We start from the raw sequence: 27627 nt of genomic DNA on the forward strand, positions 1-27627 counted from the left end.
ATTAGTCCTAGTTGATAAAATTATATGAGTGTTTGAGACCTTGGGAATGTTTTAGGCATAGAGAAGCTTGCTCACTTAAACAACAACAGACACTAGTGAGAATACCTAGGAAATGGAAGCAAAACACATAAGTGCCACAAATGAAAAATCTTACGTTGGAAGAGAAATCCTGTTTGATTTGGTACTTCACTCACATGTATTGTCTATGGTACTAGAGCCCTAGAGGTTCCTAGTGTGGGCGCTTTTCCTTGAGAAGAAAAAGCACCGAACATACAAAATAAGCACACACGTCAAATGATTGTGAAACAAAGTAAAATAATAAAAAAAGACATTTAAAAGATTTCCATCGAGCTTACAATTATAATTTCAAGCTTTTGTTTGGAGTTGTGAGAGATAGTCGGCTAATCAAAGCTGAAAAGCACAATTAGGGAACCTTGCATTTAAATAATCTTCTTAGCTTAGCTAGTACTAGAGTAGTTGTTTTAACCTTAGTCACAACTAACTAATTGATAAACTCACCCATAAGCTCGAAACTCTTGATTAATTAATTTCATCAAAGTGCAATTTATTTGTCCTTAATGGCAGTCTAGCATTTCATAAATCTTGCATTTACAATTTCCACATGTACCTTACATTGCTCTCATGATTTATTGCCATATAATTCCGCTAGCATAAAACAGTGACTTTGCCTTGCAGATTCAACTCCAGATGCTCTACAACATGGACAAAACAGGCTTTCTCTCACTAGCTTCCGAGGGCGGAATCTACATCAGGAAGGGAGGCATGTTACCACCAGGCGATCATCTTTTATGTAGCCCATAGATGCAATGGGGTATCTGCACAGTCAGTTTCGGTTGGTGGTGTGGATGTGGTCTAACATTGGGTTTGGAGGTACGCCGGTGGATCTTGGAGTGAAGTTGGTGGGGAGGGGTGACAAACCTCCCCTAGCTTCGTGTGCTGGCTGGCCGTGTGGATCTGCATTTGGTTCTGACTACTGCTATAAGGTATTCTTCGTGTATCCTTCTCTCGGTGATGATTCGCTACTTTGGAGATACCGATTGGGGTGGCAACTCACCTAGTTTGGTGGCACCCAGAGTCATGCTTGTCAGCATGTGGTTGTCCTGGTTCATACAGTGCTTGGGTTTGGCCTTATGTACAAGCACTGGTTGGGTGCTAGGCTTGGCTCCTTTTGTCTGGTAGAGGCTGTTCGGTCTGTGGTGGCAGCTCATCTTGAGCGCTGGTAGCCTTTGCAAACTTTTGGTTTGTTGCTAAGTGTGTGGTTGTTAGTTATTGGCTTCCATGTAAAAAGTCAGATTATGGACTTATATTTGCAGCGTTTAAATGTTTTCTTGTATGGTTACGGCTCCATGTAAAAGCTGGTTTGACATATCATAAGGATCTGTTTGTCAGGGCCTCCCCGGAAGGCGAGTCTATTATGAGTGGCAATCATGGTAGTCTTGGTGGCACCCTTCAAGGTTATCTAGTCGATGATGGTTGGGTTGGTTTTTGGTTGCTCAATGGGTGGGGAAGGTTCTCTTTGATGCCATGGCTCGACTTAGCATGGCTTATGCTGTATTTTATTTCTGGCTTTAATACAACACACACTCACGTATTGTGAGTTTTGCAAAAAAGATGACTTCAATGCAGCTAGTTTATGGTATCAACAATATGCTAGTCACTATAATAAACTATCAGGGTACTTATACTTTATGTTGTTATGAGGCAAAGCACGTTATCGATATACACATAGTAAACAAAGGCTTGTAGGCTTGTAGCATAGTACCTAGCGATTGGGGTAAAACAAGATAAAATAAAACAGATTGTTAGTCGTAGCAACTGGATTTAAAAAAAGAGATTGCAACTAGAGCGAGTGCCTTTTTAACGCGAGAATGTCGTGGTAATTGCATATGTTACCTAATGTAATTATTTGATGGTGTCGATAGGTGACCGCGGATCTCCAATGTTGGATTGCCACTGAGAATAAACATCTCACGTTGGATGCACATGGATAAGATTATGTTATTACAAATGGATACCCTTCTCTATCCTTATGGCCTCTCTAATTTTAGAACACCTTGCACACTAATCTCGCATGGGTATATTGAGGGACCATTTTGAGGAGGGGGGGGGGGGGGGGGTAAGCCTTGAATCTAGTCTGAGGTCCCTCTTCTCTCCTCTCTACCTTTCATCTCCACTTTGCATGCATGCATAACACTCCACTCTAGGAGGTGCGCACAAGCTCTCTCTCTCTCTCTCTCTCTCTCTCTCTCTCTCTCTCTCTCTCTCTCTCTCCACATGATTGTAGAGCCAACAAGATAATTACCTTTTTCTTCCACATCATGCATCAACTTGCATGTTAATTATGGGTGCTCATTGTGTAGAGGCTCATTGTCTAGATATTTCAGGTTCGTGTACAAGCCCAACCCTCCTCTAAAATAATTTGATGCAGACATGCCAAACGTCGGATAATTGGGATGGAGTGAGTGGATTAGGCTAGTTGATGCGTGAATTTTCTATTGGACAACCGAAGAGTTCAAAGACCTTCTCAATGTTTTTTACTTGTTCGGGGTAGGGAGAGTCCTACAACTGGAGCTTGTTTTTTTTTGTACTATGAGGTGTAGAAGTGTGTCTTGATTGATGTAAGCTTTAGCGAAGCACGTTGGCACTTCTTCCCAAGCACACAACTTCCTTAGCTATTCACTACAACATTCCAATTGAAACTCTTTTACCCTAGAAACAACCGCTATTTTTGTTGTAATCCCCACCAGTTCTTGAAAAAAACCATTTTCTTGACCTTGTTTTTTAAGGCCAACCTAATGAGACAACCATGACTTATGCCCAAATTTAAGGTATTTAGGAGGATTAATAACTAAAATGACCATTCTTTTGACCTAGGAAATTAAGGTCCAATGAAATTTCAATCACGATTTTTACTTGGTAAGCCTAATGAGGCTTTTTGGTTTGTTGAGCCTAGAAGTGGCCACTTGGCATGATCGAAGCCCTTGTTCATGACTTGAATCACACGGTCAGGAGCCTCACAATGAAGACAATAATAAAACTAACAAACAACACTATTAGTTGTGCAATCTTTCACTTCGGGTGGCCAATGTAAATAAAGCTATCATGTGAGAGTGAGAGAGAGAGAGAGAGAGAGAGAGAGAGAGAGAGAGAGAGAGAGAGAGAGAGAGAGAGAGAGAGAGCAGGAGCAACAACAACCCTTCAAAGCAGCAGCAACGATGAAGCAAAGTGCATCTGATGAACCGAGCATCGATGCAAAGATGTAGACATCGGCCTCACTTTATGAACCCTCAAAGAAACAAGGCAATTCCTCTATTGGTGCACTCATCGGCTTGTCTCTATCGAAAGAAGACTTGTTGAAGGAGATCAAAGTTTTAATTCACGTAGAGATCGCAAAGGTTTTCCAACCCAAACTTGACAAGAAGTCGTAGGCATGGTAGTAGGAGGTTGCAAACAAGATAAAGAAGGTCGAGGAAATGCTGGAGGACCTAGAGGAGTAGGCCAAGGGGAGACATAAAGAGGTTCTCAACAAGTTACATAAGTAAAATAAGGAGTACGAAAACATTTTCGATAAGATTCTTCAGAAGATGGATGATCTACATGGGAAGGTTGTCAAAACGATGGAGGACCAACATAAGGCATGATGTCGCTATAGGTGGACGTTGCCACAAAGATAGAGGAGAAACATGAGGAGGTTGTCAAAAGCATGAAGGATTGGCATGAGAAGGTCATGGAAGAGGAGCAAGATGAAGAGCAAATTGCCAAAACATGGTGGATCTTAAAATGACAAGGAGAAAGTGCCACATATAAAAGAGGCCACAACTTGGCCACCCTCCGCCCACTCCATCGCATACGTCGTTATGTGTGCCACCCTAGAGTGTGACATATGGGTTGTTGCACACAAATTTGTAAATGTCACATTGTAGTTTCAAGACTTGCAACTAATTAGTTAATTGGTAAGCCTAAGATGATTTTGGTGAATGAAGGCCTAGAGAGTGGCCACTTGGCATGATCTAGGCCATTGCCCTTTGACTCGATCACACGAGCAGGACCCTCTCACATTCTTTTAACATTAGCACCAAAAGAAAGCTCACATATATTGCTTTTTGGCACGTAGAAGCCTACATGCGCCATCTCAACCAAAGAGCAACAGTGTTTTGGCATCATGTGGGGTTGGTCTCTGGAGGAGAGGCACCATCTTTAGCAGAGATGAAGTCTAATTATTGCCAATTTTTGGAGGTTCGGGAGCAAAGGGACAACCCATCCATTGAGGGAGAATCAAAGATCTGCAAAACGAGTTTAAACATGAGGCTAAGTTGAAAAAGAGAAACAACATAGAAACATTAGTGATGGTAGGCATGATAACATAAGTGAATGCAAAATTGACACGATGAAAAGCTATCGTAGTTTAGATGATGAAGCAATAGTGATGATAAATTGTTGCTAGTCAAGGGCCCTTGGAGTAACATGTTGTGCTTGGCAATTCTTTGTTTGGAAGGCATGCCAAATTTAATGGTGCCCTTAGAAAAGCACAAAAGTGTGTACCTTGGCACATGCCCCCTAGATGAGAACATGTATTCATGGATGCATCCAAGAGAAACCGTTGCTTCTGCTGCTTTTGAGATGTGACAAAACCATTGAATGGGTAGATTCCTTTATCATCCAGTCGAGTCATCTCCCATAAGAACTCTCCCATTTCTTGATTCTTGTAACGATGAAATTGACCTTGCGTGCAAATGGAGGTGTTGAGGTAAGCAATGGTAGGAGGATGGGAGCGGGTGATGACTCCCACGATATACACCTCAAGTTCATTGCCCACGGCTCGAGGATTTTGACCGTGCAAGACCGTTGAACCTGCCTTACCTCTACCTAGAGCAACACAAGTGATATCATGCTTAGGTTTTAATAGAATACAAAGTTAATATTGCTTTAAACGGTTTGAGTTTTTAAAAAAAAAAACAATGTAGTGTAGAGTCACAAATTGAGGTGCCCCCAGCTCAATATTTGCACCTTTGTTGTATAGTGAGCGATGTGGGACACAACTTGCTTCTTTCCAATGCTCATCAAGTCCCAAGCTGAGCTACTGTTGTTTCTTATCAACTGGTTCTACTCATTCGCTAGTGTTCCACAACAAAAGCCGAGGCGACATCAATCACAACCAACTAACCAACTGCGCTCCAAAATCTATCAGAACACGTATGACAAAGAGCAATGCATGGGTCTGGTCACTGCTCAAACAATTGTAGAGAAAGCGATGAAATTGGACCATTTTACAGACACCTATAGAGGTAATCAATCATCATATATGTTTAATAAATACACATGTGCTTTTTCCAAAATTCGTCAATGCACTTTGTACTTGTTTGCTTAAGTGCTAGATGCTTGATGTCAATCTGCATATGCTCTTGTGTGTTCTATAGATGTTCTATAGCAACACCCACTAAGCAAGATGTTGGACATCGAGAAATGAAGCCATCTTTAACATCATTATTTCGAATAATCTGATTCCCTTCAAGCTGGAACTCAAAAAAGCTCTCTACTCATTTTCTAAACCAGATGAAGGAAGTTTCCACACTGTCAGTCAGATGAAGGAAGTTTCCACATTATAGCCTCTGCTTGCTTTTCTTTGTAACCTTTTTTCTGTTGTGTGGGGATGCCTCTCTTCCATCCTGAGAGGCGCAATTGTATTTCTTTTTTCCTCTAATTCAAATTTCCAGTTCAGTTAAAAAAAGAAAAAAGACTAGTTCGTTTTTAATGTGGCCATTGACAAAGTTGATCGAGAGAAGGGATCGAGAGGATGCCCATGCCCCCCCCCCCGGGAAGAGGAAAGAAACGGATCAAAAGAGGGGGCTATTTCTAATATGTAATATGTAGACAAGACTTGGCATGTGAAAAGATAAGGCCCCGTTATTAAATGCGTGCTTTACCTACCCGGGAACACAGCCATTCGGTAAATAGCAAGCGGGAAGGAAGGAGTAACAAACACTCACATAATGCAACCACCTACATTACGTCGCCTGTGGTACGATGGGCGAAACGTAGGTGCAAGAGCTTGAATAGCAAGCTCAGGCACCATTGCACACTCTCGTACAACAGGAAAGGCTCTCTACAGCAACAAGCTTCCGACAAGAGGGGAAGTCCCTCTGCGGCCAAGCGGTTAAGTGAGTGGAAGTGTGAGTGGGCGACACGGTTTTGCTGAAACGAACAACTGGGCGTCATTGAGATTCCGTGTTCCTGGTTTTTGCTCTTCAGTAAGCAGAGCTGGCTTCTTCAAGTGCCGCGGATGCAAGCGAATATTCGTTCACAAGAAGGCGTTCCTTCTCCTCACGAAACATGCAGTCCGCACCCTCTTTCAGTGACTACAACAGCGCCACCCATCAGGCGGTGGCTCTAGAGCTCATGCAACAGCAACCGCCTCCTGCAAAGCAAGTGGATCATCACCAGGCCAGCAACCGTGCAGAGAATGGCAACATGCTTGGAGGGTTGAGCCCTCTTAGCCAAACACTATGGAAAAATTTGAAGCAGCAGGAGCCTACCCCGATTGTCGGGGATGTTGCGGCGTGGCTTACTTGGAAAGATTTGAGGGTGTCGGTGTCCAGTGGTGGTGACACGCACGAGCTTTTGCACAGCCTTACGGGGTATGCGGAGCCTGGGTTTATGATGGCTATCATGGGACCGTCAGGCTCTGGAAAATCCACTCTTTTGGATGCTCTGGCTGGTACAGATTCTCATCCTAGCCCATGCAAGACCTCCTGTGTTTGATTTCTTTGCTTCTAAACATTGAAAAAAGTCAAATTTTTGCTTATTGTAAAGGTCGCCTTGCAAAGAATGCTGTCATATCTGGAGATGTCTTGGTGAATGGAAGGCGGAGGAAGCTCTCCTATGGATCCGTGGTATGGGATGCATGTAGGCTCCACATAACTGATTTTGGATGTCTGCTGGCGTATGGTAATCCTCCTTCACATTACTGACTATGGCGTTCTAATATGATTTTGGTAGGCCTATGTGACCCAGGAAGACACACTCATTGGAACTCTAACAGTGAGGGAGACAATTCATTATTCTGCTCATTTGCGCCTTCCTGACAAGATGAGCCGAGCAGAAAAGGATACAATAGTGGAGAGCACCATCCTGGAGATGGGCTTGCAGGATTGTGCTGACACTCCCGTTGGCAACTGGCATCTACGTGGGCTTAGTGGTGGGGAGAAGAGGCGTGTGAGTATTGCATTGGAAATTCTCATGAGGCCCAGGCTTCTTTTCTTGGATGAACCCACCAGTGGATTAGACAGGTATGTGCAGAGAAGCGGTGTATTGTTTCCATTATTTGCTGTTAGACAGTAGGAGGCTTATTTGCTTTGTTGATTAGAGTGAAGATATATGCAGTGCAGCGGCATTCTTCGTAACCCAGACATTACGGAGCTTGTCCCGGGATGGACGCACGGTGCTTTTTTCCATTCATCAACCCAGCAGTGAGGTGTTTGCCCTCTTTGACAATTTATTCCTCCTTTCCGGTGGTAAAACTATCTACTTTGGGGAGGCGGCTCGAGCCCATGAGGTGCGTCTTTTGTAATTGAAGCTCTACTGGGTCTGAACGTCTGTGTTACTTGTGTCAATTGATTTGTGGGATTGTGTTTCTTTTGATGCAGTTCTTTGCTCACGCTGGTTTCGCATGTCCAGCACGCCGCAATCCCTCAGATCACTTTCTTCGATGTGTTAACTCTGACTTTGATAGAGTCAGGCAATCACTGAAAGGCTCATTTAGGCACCGGGTACCTTCTTTTGACTCATCACTTGTGTGTGCAGATGCGTGCTTGCGTTTATTGGAGATACATATTTGTGCATATGTATGCTTGAATGTATGTCTACAAGTGTATTAAGTCTGTGACACATACATCCTATGATTTATTTTTCATTTGTTTTCTTTCTGAAAGAGTTAATTGTAAATGTTCGGGTACACTTATATGAGTTACATGTGCTCTGTTTAATTCTGTCTGTATATGTCTTAAAAGAAAGCTGGATACTCTTGTCTATGTGAGACAAATGCTTGGTAAGGGTCATGTTACTTGGTGACAGAGCTGTATGGTGGAGGCATTGTGTGACCCTTGCAAATGCATGCATGTAGGATGCTTTTCATAAGTATGCATGATGCACATTTCATGCAAAATATTAACCCATGGTGTGGGCCTAGTGCTTGTTACAACATGACGGGGGATCTATCTCCGCATGCAATCTGACCCTGAATTATGATATTAGGAGAGTGCAATTGTGGATCCATTGGAGAAGTTCACAACAAGTCAAGCTATTGACATTCTAACAAGTGCCTACAATACTTCAGAGCATTTAATGATAGCACAAGCTAGGGTGTACGAAATATCGCATGTTGTAAGTCCCGCTTTTCGATGAGAAATGACCATCTTTCGAAATTTGTGCAGCCTAGCATGAGTTGTAGTATTTTCTTCTCTGCAGAAAGGCACAATATTGGACTCAATGGGCAGTCAAGCAAGCTTTCTGATGCAGACATGGATTTTGACAATCAGGTCATTCATCAACATGTCCAGAGATATTGGCTATTACTGGCTTCGGCTTGTCATTTACATATCTGTTGCCATCTGTGTTGGCACTATCTACTTCAAAGTTGGTACCAGCTATAATGCGATCTTGGTATGCGACAATCTGATCATGAGGCTTTTGTGTCCATTGAAGCAGATTGGTTACAGCTTGTCATTTTGTGTTTTGAACTTAAAACAGACGTATGTGGGGACTGCAGGCCAGGGGATCTTGCGCGTCATTTGTATCTGGCTTTGTAACTTTCATGTCAATAGGAGGATTTCCATCTTTCATCGAGGACATGAAGGTACATTTCTGCACATAATTTCACTTTTTAGATGTTGCATTTTACTTGCACTGTGCAGTTAGAGTTCCTATGGACTATGGAAGATACTGTCCAGGATGTTCTGTGTGAACAGACAAGCTTTACCTGAAGGTAATTATTTTCCTTAAACTAAACAGTGAGAAGGCTCAGGTGCAGAGATGCTAATGCATTCAAGAGGTGGAGAGTGGGGGGCCTGTCTCCAAAAGTGGAAAGCCAGGTTAGAGCGAGGCAAGTAGGCCTGCTATAGAACACTAATTGTAGAAAGTTGAGATTTCATTGCTGGATTCTCTGGACAGAGAACATATGCAGCAAAAAATAGGGACAGTACCCTAAGGCAGAGGATTCTAGGAGGATTGATTTGAGTAAGTCTGGGGCTGTGTCAGGGCTGGAAGGCACCTTATTGTTAATATTTGGATCTAAATTTGCCATGCATCTTGCTCTCTATGCTTTCCACTGCTTTATATCATAGACATTTTCGTTTTCCGATACCCAGGGTGGTGCTTTATCCTTTTCAACTTCTCACAAACTTCATGCCCCCTCCGAAGTAACTATACAGGGCACTCTCCATTCTATGAAAAGCTGAAAGGCCTCCAGAGTCTGCCACTAAGACATGCTTCTGTGCATTATCAGTCCAACCTTAGTAATTGCTGAAACCACTAAATATGATTTACACGGAACGGGGGTATGGTTGCAATCCAACCAAGCCAAAAGATATAGACATAGCAAGTGTCAAAGTTGACCATGCGGAAGCAAGCAATGGGGAGAGTACACGAGAGAGAGAGAGAGAGAGAGAGAGAGAGAGAGAGAGAGAGAGAGAGAGAAAAGAAGAAAAAGAGAATTTTTAAAGTCGTGGGAAACTATTTCAAGAGACCTCAAAGATCTATCTGACGAGAGTTGAAACTCAAGACTTGTTATTCAAGAGGGAAATTGCATAACCAATCTACCACACTTGGGTGATAGAAAGGTTATACCATTTTCCTCTTTTTATTAACACACACACACACACACACACACACACCCACACACATACACGAGAAGAAGAGAATTTTTAACGTTGTGGGAAACTATCCCAAGAGACCTCAAAGATCTACCCGACGAGAGTTGAACTCAAGACTTGTTATTCAAGAGGGAAATGGCATAACCAATCTACCACACTTGGGTCATAGAAAGGTTGTACCATTTTCCTCTTTTTATTAACACACACACACACACACACACGAGAATTTTTAACGTCGTGGGAAACTATCCCAAGAGACCTCAAAGATCTATCCGACAAGAGTTGAACTCGAGACTTGTTATTCAAGAGGGAAATATCATAACCAATCTACCACACTTGAGAGAGTACCTCCAATCCTGTCAGAGGGGTCCTCCAACATGTTGAAGTCACCCCAATGCACCGTTGCTCTGCTTGCGGCAGAGACTCTATAATGTGAGACCAAAACTTTGCTCGTGCACTCGCCACATTGGGCGCATAGATGTTGAGGAAGCCCAAGAGGCAACCTTGAACGTGCATAGTAATCCATTGAGCCTTGCCAGGCACAATAATCCCTCAGTCCACAATGGCTTGTTGCCAGCCAAGAGTCCGCAACAGTCATACATACCCCTTCTTGGATGCCACTAGGTCCAGAAGCCTGGGTGTTCCTTATATACTAGCTTGGGGGCCTTAAGTACCCCCCTCAACAAATTGCCCTACCCAAGACTTTGACAAATAAGTAAATTAAATACTCAAAGCCAAAATAAATATTGGGATCACTTTGGGTCATTCACTTGAGATGATATAACTTTAACAGTAAGACCATTTACAAGCCCCTAATGGCGAGTGAAGAGTTTTCTCTCTGCACAAGAGAGGAGATTTTCTGCTGTTGCAGATAGGTCTACCGTTGACGTGAGGCATGCTGTTGAAGTAAAGGACCTGTACTTAGCCAGTAATATTGAGCTCAATTCTGTGATGAACCTTTTCACCAGTAACTTGTTTGAGCTGAACACCCAAGTACCTCAAAAGCTAAAACATTTTGAGACTGAAAAGTTTTTGAACTTGAATCAAATAAATTGAGTTGCTCAAGGTTTACTTTTGTGGATCTTGATTGTCTTACGCCTTTTGAAGTTGTGTTGGGCTCTGCGTGTCTACAGGTTTTTCAGAGAGAGAGATTGAATGGGCATTATGGAGTCCTGGCATTTGTGATTGCCAACACATTGTCGTCTCTACCATATTTGTTCATGATTGCTACAGCTGCTGGGACGATCTGCTATTTTATGGCGGGCTTGCACCCTGGCTTCAGTCATTACGCTTTCTTCGTAATAGGCCTATTTGGGTGTGTGGGAGTTGTTGAAAGTCTGATGATGGCAGTAGCCAGTGTCGTGCCCAACTTTCTAATGGGGATCATTACAGGTGCAGGAATTTTGGTGAGTGCTACGTCTCTTTAATCATCTACTTCTCCCTTGTTCTTGTCCTCCCAGTATTCTGACCCATGACATTCTTGTAGGGAATTTTCATGCTGGTGGCTGGATTTTTTCGCCTGCCAAATGACTTACCCAAAGTTATTTGGAGATATCCAATGTCGTACATCAGCTTCAACTACTGGGCCTTACAGGTATCGGCATGGTCTTAAAGCATTGATCATTTATTGGTTTATATGGTCTATGCATCTAATATGTATTATCTCCAAACTTTACATCAGATACACTCTAATTTTGTGCATGTGTGAGGGAGAGAAAGAGAAAGGAGAGAGAGGAGAGAGGGAGGGAGCTATCACCCTCTACGAGAGGCAAATTGGCCTCTGAGATAGAAGATCAAGTGTGGAAAATGTCCATGCCATTTGGGTGTCAAGGAAAAACAGGAAGACTGATGTTTATTTGCAAAAAACTGGGTGCCGGGTGTGTGCGCATGCCGATAGCTGTATACCTATGTCACTCATCCTATCATTGGATTTTTATGTACAACCATGCTCTAGAGATGTCTTTGCCCGTACTAGGAAGATGCAGAATCGCTGGTGACTACATCATCTAGTGCTCCTTTCTAGTGATCGTATTGCTTGAGCCAAGAAACCTGTGGTCTGGTACTTCATTGACCTCCTGGAAAGGAAACAGTTTGTCATTGTCTAGCCCATAGCTTGTGCTTTGAGAACCTCCACACCAATATTGTTACCATGTAGGTTGTGTGTCTTGTGCAGCCTGTCCTGTAAAGCTGATGGTTTGAATTAGTTCCTTGTTCTCCATGGGCTGTATTATATCACAATAGAATATACCGTTTGAATGGATCATCTGAGAGAGCTATCCTGCCTACGGTCCATCGACCTGTCTCCAAATAGTTCTAAGGGTGGATGCAGACAAGCCCGCCAGCAGAGCTCCCATTTTTCAACTGCCTCCACTCTTGTTGTTCTCGAGGCAAGCATCATATAATGGAGATGGCATAGTTCAATTTACAATATCCGTGCTCGTACAGCAAAAGTGCACGGTAGTAGTGTTCTTCGGTGCCTGATAATATGCGGGTCTGAGAATGGAAACCTCTTTTTTGTGCCCAATCTGAGTGTGCCAACAAGGTGGCACACACCTGCTCATCCGGTGCACCGTCTGAAACCAGCCATAAATAGAGTGATTTATGAGCTGCCAATACATATTCAATGCAACAAAATGTCTGTACGAGAAGCCAACATATTCAATAGAATGAAAGGGGAAGACGGGACTTTCGGCCATCAAGATGTAGCTTAGCCTGTAAGGGCTGTCCATAGCATCCCTTTTTATGTTTTAACTTTTCGATGGTCCATTGGGCAAAATTGTGGAAATGATAGATCAGTTTGTATTCAGACTCAAAGTAAGCCCAATGATTAGAACTCTGCAACAGTAGTGTACATACAGAGTTATATGTCCTTTGGAATGCTCTAATCTATCTGCCCAAGCAGTGTTATGCCGGGGTCCTGGCCTAGCCTTCTGTGGAGATGCATGGTCTCGTGTCTTGACTTGGTTTAGTCGTGTCTTGACTTGGCTTAGCTGTTCCCAGCGGATATGCCTGGGCTCTTCCTCCTCTCGAGCCTGGTGTTCTGTGAAATGTGCATTGTTCCGTTTCTTGTCCAAAGGGCTGACACCTGCATTTGAGGTTCACTTCAGGTGGCTCTACATGCCCTACCTATATTGGCTTTGGCTCATCCGCTGAATAAGTGAGTTTTTTTTGGATTCTGATGAGGGTGTTCAGACTTTCAGGCTCCTATCGATTAGTTTTTGAGGGCTTCGCCAGGGTCCTCTCTCTCAGACAGAGATTGTTTGGATAAACATCAAATGACTTACAGTAATGTGTTAAAGTGTGTTTTTATAAAACTACAATCTTAGGGCAAGACCTGTGTTCCCTTTTTATGTATGCATTGCGTGTGGAAAGAATGACTAGTATTTTGGTATCAGAAGCTATTTATAGCTCTTTATTTCAAGGGCAGTTTTGTGTATTTAAATCCTTTCTATGGTGCATTGAACTATGACAATGTTGTCTGGTGCAGGGCCAGTACAAGAATGATCTTTTGGGACTTGAATTCGCAAGCAGAGATGGCTTGTCCCCTCCTTTGTCAGGGGAACAGGTTCTTCGAGAAAATTTCCAGATTGATTTAAGCTGGAACAAGTGGTGGGATACTGCAATAGTGTTTGTGAATATTGCAGTGTACCGGTGTGTGTTCTTCATTAACATCAAGTTGAGTGAGAAATTGATGCCTCATATGAGGGCATTCTACGTGAGGCACATTTCAATGGTTTCCAAGCCCACCAAGAAAGATCAATCCAAGAAGGATGCAGAGAGCGCATGAAAATAGTGATGGAGGTCACAAATTGTAGGACACCCAACAACATGATACACAGCGAAGGAGATAATTTGTATCTTAAAAGATTCCCATATGTAACATACCCTGAAAAATGTGAAGTTTACCTTTCTAAGTAGTAGTTGATCATGTGCGAGTATGCAGAACAATGCAAAATTGAGGTCATTACAATGCTCCCTTGTGGCTATGCATAAAGCGAGCTATGCATGGTTGCCCTCATTATCTTTCTTGGGTTCAAGAATGCGTGTTTGTAGCATGTCACATGGGCTAACCTTGACTGGAATGTGTGGGAGCACAAGTTACCCAGATTTTAACATTCTTTGGTGGTTATTCTTTGGCTCTGGCTTGCAAGAAGCTCAGGTGGTTTCTTTGCCCTTCTAGAGGCTCTTTTTCAAGCAAAATAGGCATGCCACTTGGTGTTGCTTCAATGGGTGGTTCGAGTCTCATATATCATCAACCTGACTTGCTCTATTCAAGAGGATAGTTGCGGTAATGGGTTTGGATAAGTGATGGGTTTGGATAAGTGATAGGTACAATTCGATTTTATCGGCTAATAATGATGAGCACATCAAGCATGTGTATACTAAATACTTTGGCTAGATGAAGAATTAACTTTGATACAAAAAATAATTGAACTAATGAAAATATTAGTGGCCATGTATTATAATAGGGAAAGTTTACAACAATCATAATACATGGCCTCGGGAGGAAATGAACACAACTATTAAGCATTGATGATACCATGTTGAAGGAGGCTATCAAGATATATGAAAAGGCAATGTGGGAAGGGGATTATTGTTAGTGCAAGAATTGTAGTACAGATGTAGCTATGTACATAGTGTGATTGAAGCTATATAGATAGTGTCATTGAGGCAATCTGGGAAGGGGATTGTGAGTGCAAGAATTATAGTACAGATGTAGCTATGTTAACAAAAGCTTCAACTTCTAAACTATGAGGGGTGAATGTGCAAGAAGCTGGAGTTAATTGCACGGAGTAGGTTGAGATTATCCAAAATTTGGGTGATTAGCAGGAGATGGTGCCTTGCGTGACATGCATCTAACACTTTCATGTCAATCTCAAGGGTTCTTGCTTCGTTTCACATTGTGTAGTGGAATATCCAAAAGTTATTGGTGTTGTAGGTTGTCAAGTGCAGAGATTTACTTCTGCCTTTTTTTTGTTTTCTTGTGTCCCTTGCTTTAGTATTTAAGTGGGTGTTTTATCTTGAGCCTATATTGACCTTATTGGGGTAAATATATTGTCCTTGTTTAAAAGATGAAGTTGGTCCAGTGTGCATGCCTTGATATTTGTATCTTTGGTGGCAATATACAATGGGAGCTTTGCATGGCTTTGTTGAACTCATTAGAAGTAGCATTTTTCTTATCATGTTTGGGAACTTGTGTATTTGGAAAGAATGTATTTGAAGGGTTGTAGCATCACAGCGAACAATTTTGAAATAAAAATAGCATGATAGTAGGCATTGTATGCTTGAAACAGTAAAAAGTGAAGTGGAGAAATAAAGTATAGGAGAATATTTTAGCAGTGAGAAATGTCTATTAAAAAAAAGATAGCAAACATGGTGCAAAATAAAATTTTGACTTGAGGCAACGATTGCAAGACGGATTAAAATGGCATATTGATAGCATTTAAACTCACATAAACATAAAAACAAAACATTGAGGCCTTTATATTATGTTCAACTTCAAGTTGTACTTCTGTGGGCCATTGAAGATGTAGGAGTAACTACTCAAAACAAATTAAGGGCTAAACAAAATGTATGGGCATAAGGATGGAACATCATATCTTGTTTGTGGATTTTCAAAATGTGGCACTTGATACAATGTGGTGGATGTTTCAAATATTGTTATAACCTGTGCTTGAAGTTGTTGTGAAAGACAATATGTTGTTTTTCAAATGCTACATAGCAAAATTTTGAAAGCAAAATCTTTGTTGAACAATTAAAAGGCCTCAATATCCTTTCACCATGTGCTTAGGGGGCTTTCGAGCGTGAGCTTTCTTTCTAGCATAAAATTCCTTGGTGATACTTATGTATATCTTGCCATTCATTTTTCATGTCATGGAATACTCTATGTATTTGGTCTCCTCTATTGTCGTTCTCTTTTCACTAGGATACACTAGTGGAGGTTGGTCCACTTGATGCACTTGTTATCTCTAGAGCTGCCTCTTTGGTGTTTGCTTGTTCTCTTGCACTACAATGGAGTATATCAACATATAAATCATGGATATGACTATGCAAACTATAACATTGTATGTTGTCAGCTTACTCACTTGATTTTTAGCAAGGGGTTCATTCCATCTCCAAAGTGTTTGTTGTTAAGTTCTCTATCAAAGTGCTGAGTGAACTTGTCGTCAACTAGTATTGGTTCGTTCTTTGTGTATCAAAGCTCCTTCTTCATCTAGTATTATGAGTTGGAATTAAACCACCCTAATGGAACTTGCGTGTGCAGTTAGTTTCCTATTACTGAAGTCATAACATCCAACCAATCACCAACTATATGATTATGAGAACCCTAGGAGCTAGAGACTTGGATCCTCCACCCAACCGCCCATACTTATAGGCTCTTAGCCCTAGGATCCCTTGTCCACACTGCTAGCTGGCCCGTGGTCGGGGTCCGTGACCCCCCTTTAGGGTAGGGTCCTGCCCGTAGGACCCATGTCCTGACACTACTCCCCCCTTTGGAAGAGTTTTCGTCATCGAAAAAACAAGTGGTGGTATCTGCATAAGAACACTAATGTTTTCCACCGTGGCATCCCTCAGGGATCCAACGGTTTGTTGAATCGAAACCCGGTTTATTGGGAGGTTCAATGAAATCAAGAATAACATCTTGATTTTTCACATTGTTGTCCTTGTACAACCGTCTTGGTTAACCGACCGGTAACCAACAATATGAGAAGACTCCATTTAAAACTCACTTGAGTATGTTAAACGAGTTATTATAACGAAGAGGTGTCTAAATGTATACCCAAATTTCAGACTTTCTGGAGGTACTTGAATGTGCAATATAACCTCGGCTCATCTTTCCATGAAAGTACTATGCTGACATACTCATCAGCAGCAACCAAGTCCTTGACTTGCTATGGTTTCTTGCCATTAGCCAACCACATCAAAATTGATGATTAAGGTTGATAACTTGAGAATAACAGGCAGAGACTAAAACTAGCCGTAACATGCCTTGCATCATATGAAGCAAACTCCAAACTAGAAAGGTAACCGATCCAGTTGTTCCACTTCTTGCTAACGTATGCACTTAGAATATCCTTTAGCGTGATTTAACGTATGCACTTTGCATATCCTTTAGTACTAAATAGAATGCTTGTAAACTGCCCATCCTACGCGGGATGAATAGCAGCAGTAAGAGTGAGGTACTTTCCCCCAACCACTTACAGAAAGTCGCCCACGACTGACTACAAACTATGACTCAATCATTGAGTATCCAGCCATATACTCGATATGGAATGGAGACAACCAACTAGGTTGAAAGCAGATTGGAGTTTCAAGCAGCCAATCACAAACACCCATACTCAGCCATCGCGTTGTATGGCAGGGTGTAAACTCATACGAAGTCTGCAAGAGAGATTGCACTGGTAGTGCAAAAAATTGCAGAAACAATAATGTCCATGAAGTTGCATGCCGCTCCGAATAAATTGGTGTTAAACACTAGGGCCCATAACACCTAGTGTGCATGCATTTAACACAAACATATTCGAACCGCAATTCCATGACGAGACTTTGGACCATAACAGAATGTGACAACCCGGTCACCTCTAGGTACCAACCATGAGACATTCTCATGGATATAACATACTTAGCTATATGTAGAAACAACCCTACGTTAAGGTGGTTTCATAGCACTTGTAATCGTAACAAGTTTGTACGTAGTACCCGACAATTTCTGGCCACTGAAATTGCTCCTGATACTGTGTGCTCAAAATGGTCGAATCCATGGATGTGACCAACACCTAGGGACTTCGTCGCGACACATTGTTAAATAGTTGGCGCCAGTGTCAGTCCCAAAGACTCATATTCGCCACGTGTGGAATATGTCTCAAACAAAGATATCAAAAAAAGAGACATCCATCAAGTACGAGCTGATACTTGTGTGTGGAGGTAACTACAAACACTCTGCGACAAGAGTGAGAGGGACCCTCATTATCATGCTCCACACTGGCTAAACTGAACTCCTTGAGTTCCTAGACCATGTTGTATCCCATGTGACAACATGCGCCAAATTGAACCCTACACTAGGTTCATAACAGCAGAATGTATTTTGGACGCTACGGTCCAAAATACCCTTTTCCAACATGCCCTTGACATGGCTTTGAAACATTCAAGCGTATTTATACGACTTGCACTGGAAACCGTGGGTGTTGCCTGCGCAATCCAACCCCTTTGGTTAACATCTACGTAGTCAAACCCCTTGGTAAGACCCTCTGTAGAAACTGCTCAACCAACAGGCAACGGTAACCAACATAGTTAACCGTGTACATTGGAATCAACTCGAAAAGTTGAATGCGTCCGCTACAGTGTGGTAGATTGCGGAATGCTTTCCTTGAAAGTTTAACTGGGAGAGATCAAACTGTGATCCTCAATGCCTATGGGGTGATTTAGCAGTCACCCTCCGGGTCGTACCCCAAACAATATGTCCATAGACACTGCGTAGTGCTATAGAAAGAGCAAGAAATCCACACAAGTGAACTGCCTAGCTCTTGTGGACAGCCATGCTGTCTCAACTGATTGCTGCATCTATACCTCCTTGTAGAGATCAGCTGTTGTGAGTTGAAGATTTATCAAAAACTCAACTTGAGTGTCGCACTGAAAACATGTAGTGCAAAAATGACACTGTATACATCCTGAATGAGAAGACCATTGCTTGTCCATTAACCTCGATGTATACTTCCCTGGGTAGATCTGTTCACTCTTGAAAACAATCACCCAAAGAATGCCAATAGTTGGGTCTTACCCTTGGCCTGACAATGGCTCTTAGCCTGTGTGGCTCATAGCCCTTATGCAAATTAGTGCTCAATGGACGAACCGATGAAGACTAATTTGAGTAGCATCTTAGCCACGTGCTAGCTGAGAGTTAGAGCACCTTGGCTCAGGTGAACTTACGAGCAAAACACGTATCAAAAGATTCTTAGAAAATTTTCATTATTCCCTTAAAGAGAGAGAATGAGAGAGAAGAAGAGCATGCTGGGCTGCGGAACTTTCCTTGAACGACTATGACGTGTATAGTTGATTGCCATGCTCGTGTGCATCTTATGCCTAATGTGCAGCGTATCCTATAAGCATGCAACAAGTTTCTGCTATGACTCTCTCATTGAGAGAGTTAACAGAAAAACACAACCACATCTTGATCTCCTGCCTTACAGGATTGTGATTGTATGCAAATGACTTAGCATTGGCACTTTGCCTGTGAAATAAGTCCTAGATTTAGGTGCCTTTTAGTGTTGGTGGGTGTTGATAGCAACCAGCCATCAGGTTCAACAATCCATCACTTAGTCTGTCCTTGACAGAGTTGCGAGTGTGATAGCGAAAGCATAATGCATGAAGTGGTGGAATCCATGCTATTTGCTTAGCATGCCTTGCATGCGAAAACGTAAGCCCTTGGCTACTATGACTGTCTCAAGCGTGAGAACCAAAACCATAAGTGCCTTGCATAGAATAAACTGGTAGGGATTCTGTGAGCTGACAGTCTCTATTTTGCCATCTCCCCAAACTTGTGTTCCAAAGCCCTTGATTCCAAATCAATGGCAGTATCTCGGCACAAGGGAGAAACCGTGCTTCATGTAAAATTGCCAAAGCACTTTGCTTTGCACAATGACAGTAAATAAGAAAAACTTAAACTTGGCTAACCTGGTAGTTGTTGCTGCAACCAGTCATCATGAAATTCCAAAGGAAAAGCTCGCGTAAAGGTGGCTCGTAGCCAAATCTGCCGTGCGAGAGAGAGTTGTCGCGTATGCTCGTACGCCCTCTTGTATCATGTACACCATGAAAGATCCTTCAAGCATAGTGTCAAATCCCTCCCAAGTTTGTATGCTCATAGCCTATACCAAACGTGAGCAGTTGCGATGCAAGATGCGTAAATTGAAGCCTTGCTGATAGCCAACTGAAGCAGTTGTTGACATACAGATATCAGGACAAAAAGAGTCGACCTTGTCGAGTGAGTTCAACTGAAATTAGCTAGTAATGTGTGGCAAACGTCCTTTGTCCGCTTCTGGACACAGTGACAAGGAGTCGGCCCCCCACAAATTGAAGCCTTGCTTCACAAACACGTTGTTGTGCTCATAGCCAACGTATGTTCCTGCCATGATATAGCTAGCATGGCAACAACGAATCAACCGTGTCGAAAATGACATCGTATGGAGAATCATGAAAGTACCATATGTAACTTGATTGCAGTTGCAAGGTGTACCTGGAATTGCGAATACCACTGCGTGGTAAGTATTCTTCGCCGTCTGCTAGAAGCGGCGATAAGGAGCCAGCCCTGCGGAGCACCTTGGCTCCCTTTATGTCAACGAGCAACAGGTTGTGCCAATCTCCTTGAGATTCTAGACCTTGGCGTTGCCATAGCAAGCAATCACATCCGAATCAAAAATGTAAAATAACTGCATACCTCATGAATTTCGTGACGACTTGGAGTACCATGGTGTCGATCTCTGGCAGCATGCATGAAGATATGGCGTGCCTTGACCTCTTGCTTCCATGGCGTCATAACTTACCCGCACAACTGTTTCTCTCATCGGGCATGTTGTGGTTTCCCCTTTCAAGCATGAGGAAAGGTAAAATTCCCCTTTCAAGCATGAGGAAAGGTATACTTCGATCCTCCTTGTGTAGTGCAAATACAACCTTGTCGTATCCATACGAATGTTCACTGCTGAAGCTCGAGCCATGCTCGAGTCCCTCAATCAACGCATCGAAGTTCCTCGAGGCAATCAACATGATCGTCTATGCCGAGCCATGAGGGGATCTGACAATCTAGGGTCGAACATCCTGTTGTCCATCTCGGATCCTGGACATGTCCTTGTGTGCTTCCATAGCCTCGCATGCCTGCCCTTGGCTGCATGTCACAAGTATGGTGGCCTTTGTGAATCGACACCATGGCCACTGCTTCCTTGAAGAGCTGCGCTTTTGTATGTTGCTCGTCCGCTTCGCCGTGGAGCGCAGCCCTTAGGAGAGAAGGGCCGTATGCAAAATCTGTCTATATCTACCTAAATCATGCGGGTGATTATGGCCCCAACGAGTGGTCCTCATTTTTTAAAAGGCCATTATGCATTGTTGTGGCCTCCACCGCTTGTCGCCTCCGCCATCTCCCCTCTACTCCTTCTGAGTCATTGCTTTCCTCTTCTTGCATCAAACTTCTCTCAGAAGCGCTATCCCTGTTCTTTGCTTCCTCGCAATAGTTGGTTGATTCAACTCTCTCTCTCTCTCTCTCTCTCTCTCTTTTTCTCCCCATTGCTCTACACTTCCACATCCTCGACTTTGGGGGGGAATCACTGTATGTAAACCCTTACTATTTTTGCATGGATAAAAGAACCTCTCTTGCTATTAAATATGTGTCTAATTTCTTAATTGGTAACCTTCTGTATGTGGAAATTGTGTAGAAAGTGGGATTAAGAAATCTTCGGTGCTATGTCTACATAGGAATGAGCCTCTTGAGTTAAAATCTCTCAAAGTTGAGTACAAAATAGTTTATAAACTTCATTCCCTCCCAAGGTTAAAAAAGTAAGGTCACACTACTTTGAGTTACAGTCATACAATCACATAAATGATCAAAATTGTGGGCGCTCTCTCTCTCTCTCTCTCTCTCTCTCTTATATATGGAGAACTATTTCTTCACTACCAAACATCCAAGTGGATTGGCAACACAGGTAAGAAACATTTGCTTCATATTTTATGGAAGGCTATCATTGTCAGGACACGGGTCCACCGGGCAGGGCCCTACCCTAAAGGGGGGTCACGGACCCCGGCCACGGGCCAGCTAGCAGTGTGGACAGGGGATCCTAGGGCTAAGAGCCTATAAGTATGGGCGGTTGGGTGGAGGATCCAGGTCTCTAGCTCCTAGGGTTCTCATATTGGTATCAGAGCTCAGGGGGAGGGAGGAGTCATGGAGGTGGGGGAGGATTGCATGAGGCATGCATGGTCTCTCTCTCTCTCTCTCTCTCTCTCTCTCTCTCTCTCTCTCTCTCTCTCTCTCTCTCTCTCTCTCTCTCTCTCTCTCTCTCTCTCTCTCTCTCTCGGCGGGTTTGGGCCGTGAAGGAAGCTATGCAAGAGGAGCAGGCGACCACGTGAAGGAGCTCTTGTGTCGAGGAGTCCTATGGCGGGATAGACAGAGCTCAGAGGACGCGGGAGTCAACCCTAAGCCGGGGGAAGGCGTATTTTCGGCCAGCACCAAATGGTGCGTTGGTGGAATCAGCGGGTGCGCCCCGACATCCTATGCAACTCCCGTCCCTGCTGCGAGCCCGAACAAAACCCGTGCGGGCCAGGGCGACGGGATTTCTCCCCTGCACAGTTGCCTGCGTCGCCGCCATGGCCAACAGGTTTTGCTGGTTTATTTATTTTATTTTATTTTTAACATTTTGTGGCTTGGCCGACTTGGGCAGCCTTGGGCGTAATATTTTGAGTGAAAATTGATATTTTCCTCTCTCTCCCTTTTCCGAATTTAAAAAACACTAAAGTTCCCTCCTCCTAGGGGCTATTAGGCATCACAAATACCCTAGTATGTGCCCCTATTAGGGGGCTATAGGTGGTACGACCAAAAGGTGCAAAAAGTGGTACCACCTATACATGCTTTTACCCTAGAACATGCAGAGGACACTGAGCAAGACTATATCTTTGTGAAAGTCTTTAATACGGCTTATAATAGACTCAAATGGTCTTTCATGATTGAGCACCTTCATATGATGGGTTGGAACCAAGAACAATCAGTTTTGTTTCAATGTTGTTTGGAAATGCCAAGGCAAGTAGTAGCCATAAATAATGGGACATCTGACCCATTTTAGCTATCTAGGTTGGTCCCTTGGCTTTTAATTTCTATTGTTGGTGATAGACTTAATTGTTTAGTTGGAATTGGAGCTGATCTCTTTAGATAACTGATTCTAGTGTTGGAATTTAGAGCTACTAGTAAGTCGTCAGTTCAGTCAGTGAAACTGGAATAAAGACTACACTGGACTGAAATAGTTATCTGAACTGAAATAGTATACTAAAATGAGAGACAAACTGGACAACTAAAAAGTGTTTGTAGTTTTAGATTCATAGTACATGAACAACCAATACAAGATATAACGGATTGAAGCTCAAATAATTATAACTGCAGTAATGATTACAAGGTGAAGTTACAAGCGAAGGGATTGTAGCTTAGAATACTTGAAAGCTTAAGCCAAGAGAACTAAGAAGCAAGAAGCCCGATTACAATGTAATGGGTCCTATTTATAGCCTTCTAGAAGTTACTATAGTAACTGCCGTGGTAATTACTACTGTGTGACTGATCCACTGTCCAGTGTTCCAGGAGATAGTTCCAGCATGTTGAGACTGTCTTCGCCTTCTACATCCTTCCCTCCTTTCTGAAATTTTGGTATATTTTCAAAATTTCTGGAAAAAAATCCACCGACTGATTCTGAATTGGTGTTGAGAAATCCATCGGGATTTTTGGTTGTGGCTCAAACCCTAAACCCTAAACCCATTTATCTGTTTCTGAGTTGGCCGATGTTCCTCATGGTAGTAGTCCTTTGGAATTGCTAGCCCTTCTGGTATTGCTAGCTTTATGCCATATTTCATGCTTGTTGAGTGCTTGACACCCCTATAATTGTAATTCCAAGGGTGCCCAACCAAAGAAATTCCAGCGCCTCATTGGAAAAATCCATCGTCTGATTCTGAGATGGAACTACCCAGTATCCTTCCACTGAACCCGCTTCCTCTTGCCCTTCTTTAGTGCTGGTGCCTCATAAGTTCCAGTGCTAGCATTGTCCTTCTGGATAAGTCGATAAATGGCCTCCTGCTCAAGTTGATTCCGCCTTGCTGTGGACATCTCCAATTCATAAGGCGTGAGAGGATTATATGTTTTGGTGTCGGGATCATACACCGTGCGTCTACCCTTCGTCAGCCGGCATCTGACCAATTTATGGCAATGCGAAGCTGTGTGGATCCATCCTTTTGGGAGAATTTGTTTTAATCCTAACTTCAAAGAGTATCTCAGCCATTTCTCTATACTGTGGCCCTAGACTTGGTTTAGTCGTAATATCCTTTTCAGGAATCTTAGAGGACTCTATAGTAAGCTGAAGCGGTTGATTGGTGATTTTGGTGAGACCTTTGAGCTGATTTTCCATTGTCCCATACAGAGCTTGACTCTCTTCATTTCTTCTTGCAGTTTCTGAACATCATTTAATTGGAGAGCATCATTGATCAATGTATGCCAGGTTTTCCATTCTACAGTGGCTCACTCATACCAATCCTGAAGATCATCAGTTATGTTATAGTATGTGAGCCGATTCACTGGTTCTAGATGTTGAGGATACAAAGCTGAAAAAAACCTAGGTAGCTCAGCCTTTAAGCAGGCAGTGCATACAGGAGAACTGGGGAATCAGGGACGAGCTCTAGAAAGTTGAGAACATCTTGGTTCTCCTGCTGCATCATCTTCGTGGTGACTCAACCAGCTGAAACAATCTTCGGAGAGCAGTTACATGTTCCCCTGCTTTCATTTGAGTTTGCGGTCCCTTACTGTTGGAAGTTTGATCTTTAATAATAGCTTGTAACCTCTGGTCCAGAACTCCTTTGTCAATTTGCATTTACAATAGGACTTCTTTCAGTTGATTTCTGACCTCTTTCATACGTTTATACGTAGGCCAGTTCCCAAGCAGGAGCTCTAATTCAATGGCTAGGGAATGACAGTCTGCAGTGGACTGCCGTTGCTAGTGTGGATTGACCAGCTTATCACCAGAGTTTAGTGCCCATTCAGGTACTCTCTCTAGCAGTTGAATTCTGCTAGGATGCTCAGGTAGTTGGCACAACTCCTGTAGTAAATGTTGTGGTAATTACTATCGTGTGACTGATCCACTGTCCGGCGTTCCAGGAGACAATTCCCGCCTTGCTGAGACTGTCTTCGCCTTCTACACTAGTCAAAGAGACGACAAAGTTTGATAAAAGGAATAGATATTCCCAACAACAAGCAATATTGCCTATCTCACTTTGCGGATGATACTAACACCCTTCTTAGCAATGACCACTCCTTCCTCAAACACTTTTGGGAAAGTTTGGAGATCTTTTATAAAGCATCAGGCTCCAGAATTAACCACTCCAAAACATGAGTTAGAGCAGCACATGTGCCTCACCCTTCACTCTTATATTAGGGTTGTGTCGTAATCCATGAGGGGAAGATATCAGGCTTCTCGGCATTCCCAGGGGTTTCTAGGTCACTCTCCCACAAAGATGGTAGTGGATTATGATAGATTCACTCTTCCTCTTGTTTTCATCCTATCAATAGCTTTCTACCATCTTTGCAGTAGAGAAAGCATACGAGTGTAGACATGCCTCTAGGAGGGTCTGGCAAAGACGACTGGTGTCCCAAAGAGGTCTCTAGTGCTCCTTCATACACTCATGTCTATATCTCATGGTCATACCAAATCCGTACCAAGCATGAAGGTAGAGGTGGCTGTTTGGGCAGGCCTGAGCTGAAATAGAAGGTGAGAGTGAAAGCTAGAATGGCATGGTCCACTACTACTACAATAGGGGGGTTGCTGACCACCATATCTTAACTACTACACTAGATCGTTTCTCGCTTCATCTTTCCTCTGGGTTCCTATAGATGTGTGCCTCATGGAGTTATAGCTCATTAAGGTTCTTTCTCACTTCTCTTTTCGCACCAGAGTTTGTTTTTGGCTTCTTGTGTTGAATCGAGTAGAATTATTCTTGAGAGGTCAACTGCAGTACGCGAGCCACGGGACTATTTGACACGACCTTGTCAGGTGGGATCGGCGGTCGAGGATCTCTGAAAGATGTGGACCGTCCATTTATTCCCAAAAATAAAAAGATTCCAGTCGTTCTGTCCCCGCGATCTGAACCCACCACCTCTTACACTAGAGACATCGGCTCTCCCATTAAGCTATCGCGCGCCACTTAAGAAGAGGGTGAGAACATAGTATGATATGGCAAAAGTGACGGGGTGGGGATCATACTGTTCACTTGGAGATCACTTTGGAATGTTGGGGTCACACAATGATCACTTGGAGTTCACTTTAGAATGGTTGGGGTCACATGGTGATCACTTTGGAATAGGTAGGTTCACAGGGTGATCACATCTCAATTGGGAATCACACAGGGATCACTTGATGTTCACATTGAGTTTCCTTGGGGTTCACTTCGATTGTGATCACATGACGATCACTTGGGGATTGATTCGCCATTGGACGGTGCAAGAATAATCCCGCCGTCCCCAATTAATAGTGATGATTGGTCCCACCTGACACAAGTGGTGTCAAATAATCTTGAGGGTAGGTGGGTGTGCAATTCTGTTTTCATTCATATTTTATTATAGGTCCTTTTGGCCTAGTTGGTCATAGGTGTGCCTCAAGTGGCTTGAGTATGTGTTTGATTAGTAATCTCTTGGTGCTTTCAAGTTGCTTACTTTGATGCTCTCTTCTTGCAGGTTGTCATGGCAATCAAATGTCATAGTCAAGAACATATGGGTGGTTTGCGTACTGGCATTCAAACTAAGCATGTATTTCAGCCACAAGAAAGATGGTAAGTGGTCTTATCTCTTGGTTAAGTGAGTGTTTGTGAACTTGTTGCTTTTTTCTTTTGCTTTCGTTAGATTTCTAGCTTCATTTAGTTAGCTTTTTTCTTGTTAGATTGCAAATTATACAAGAATGCTGGTCCAACCTCACAAGGCGATTGTTGGAGAAAATGTCAGGTAAGACACAAAAGTACTGTCTAATAAAGGATGGACTGTTGAAGGTCGAAGGAAAGCAAGAGACATTTATGCTTTCCTCGATGCAGGATGGATGCTCAAGTTTAAAGGCACTTACAAAATCCTTTCGCCTGATGATATCAAGATTGCTAGGGTGGATGACTATTTTCAAAAGTGTTTATGTTGAGCCATCCTCTTGTCAAATTTTCAATACAATGGGCGACATGCATTAAAATCTAGGTCTGCGACGCATCCAAGTGATGGCTAACTTTAATCAGCTTTTTTATTTTACTTAAAACAATGCGCAAACTGGAAGCATATGTTCATGTATTTACAAGTCAATACTCCTACCTTTTTTATACCAAAAATTGCCTGCATGCATGCTTGCCCATGTGTGTGAATGAGTGCATGCATACGTGTGCACGTGCGGCCCAAAAAATATGAAGGAAAAATCCTCTTGTTTATACTCTACTTTTTCCCTGTCTTGCTATTTTTTTGAAAGGCTGCAATTTTTGAGCACCTATGTAGAAGGGTGAAACCCCCTTTGAAGGTGTTTGATGCCTTCTAATCTTAGGATCGAGTGCGTACTCACATACATGTATATGGGTTGTGAGTGTGCATGTGCATGTTGGTGTGCACATGGGTGTGGGTGCTAGCACAAAAAGTTTTGGACAAATTCTCATAATATTTCCCACATTGTGACTTACCTCAACATCATGAACTTCTGTGAGGGAGGCGCCACATACCTAGCTAGGTACGATTGGGGGCAGGGGCGGCGGTCCCCTGCCCCCAATTGTACCTAGCTAGGTATGTGGTGCCTCTCGACTAGCAGCTCATGATGTTATGCAATGTACGAAAAACACCGAGGAAGACTTCATTTTCCTACATGAGAAAATTTCTAAATCTTCTTGTGTATATAGTGGCACGTTGGGGCATGGGCACTTCATTGGGGGGCCCGTGTGCAAGCATGTCCCTAGAGGACAAGAGGCTTGATAATCTGAGCTTCAATGGATATTGTGGTGT

General features: G+C 42.9%; 1 protein-coding gene and 1 pseudogene across 3 annotated transcripts; both read left to right on the forward strand.

The window, feature by feature from the left end:
- Positions 1-3236: 3236 nt before the first annotated feature.
- LOC147443001 (uncharacterized) lies at positions 3237-3944 on the forward strand (annotated as a pseudogene).
- A 2030-nt stretch (positions 3945-5974) lies between these two features.
- LOC147443002 (ABC transporter G family member 11-like) lies at positions 5975-14016 on the forward strand. Of its 3 annotated transcripts, none has more exons than XM_086528950.1 (11): positions 5976-6736; positions 6832-6911; positions 7018-7307; positions 7402-7573; positions 7665-7787; positions 8272-8400; positions 8485-8679; positions 8786-8872; positions 11021-11293; positions 11374-11481; positions 13375-14016. In XM_086528950.1, the coding sequence occupies exons 1-11, from the start codon at positions 6352-6354 to the stop codon at positions 13672-13674; spliced, it is 2142 nt and encodes a 713-aa protein (XP_086385076.1). In that variant the 5' UTR covers positions 5976-6351; the 3' UTR covers positions 13675-14016. The 3 variants fall into 3 exon arrangements, with proteins under 3 accessions (XP_086385078.1, XP_086385076.1, XP_086385079.1); XM_086528953.1 differs by having other exon boundaries at positions 6597-6736; positions 6832-6924; XM_086528952.1 differs by lacking the exon at positions 8272-8400 and having other exon boundaries at positions 5975-6736.
- The last annotated feature ends 13611 nt before the right edge of the window (positions 14017-27627 follow it).

The sequence above is a fragment of the Adiantum capillus-veneris genome, chromosome 14, assembly GCF_014529385.1.
Source record: "Adiantum capillus-veneris isolate H3 chromosome 14, ASM1452938v2, whole genome shotgun sequence".
Lineage (NCBI taxonomy): Eukaryota > Viridiplantae > Streptophyta > Polypodiopsida > Polypodiales > Pteridaceae > Adiantum > Adiantum capillus-veneris.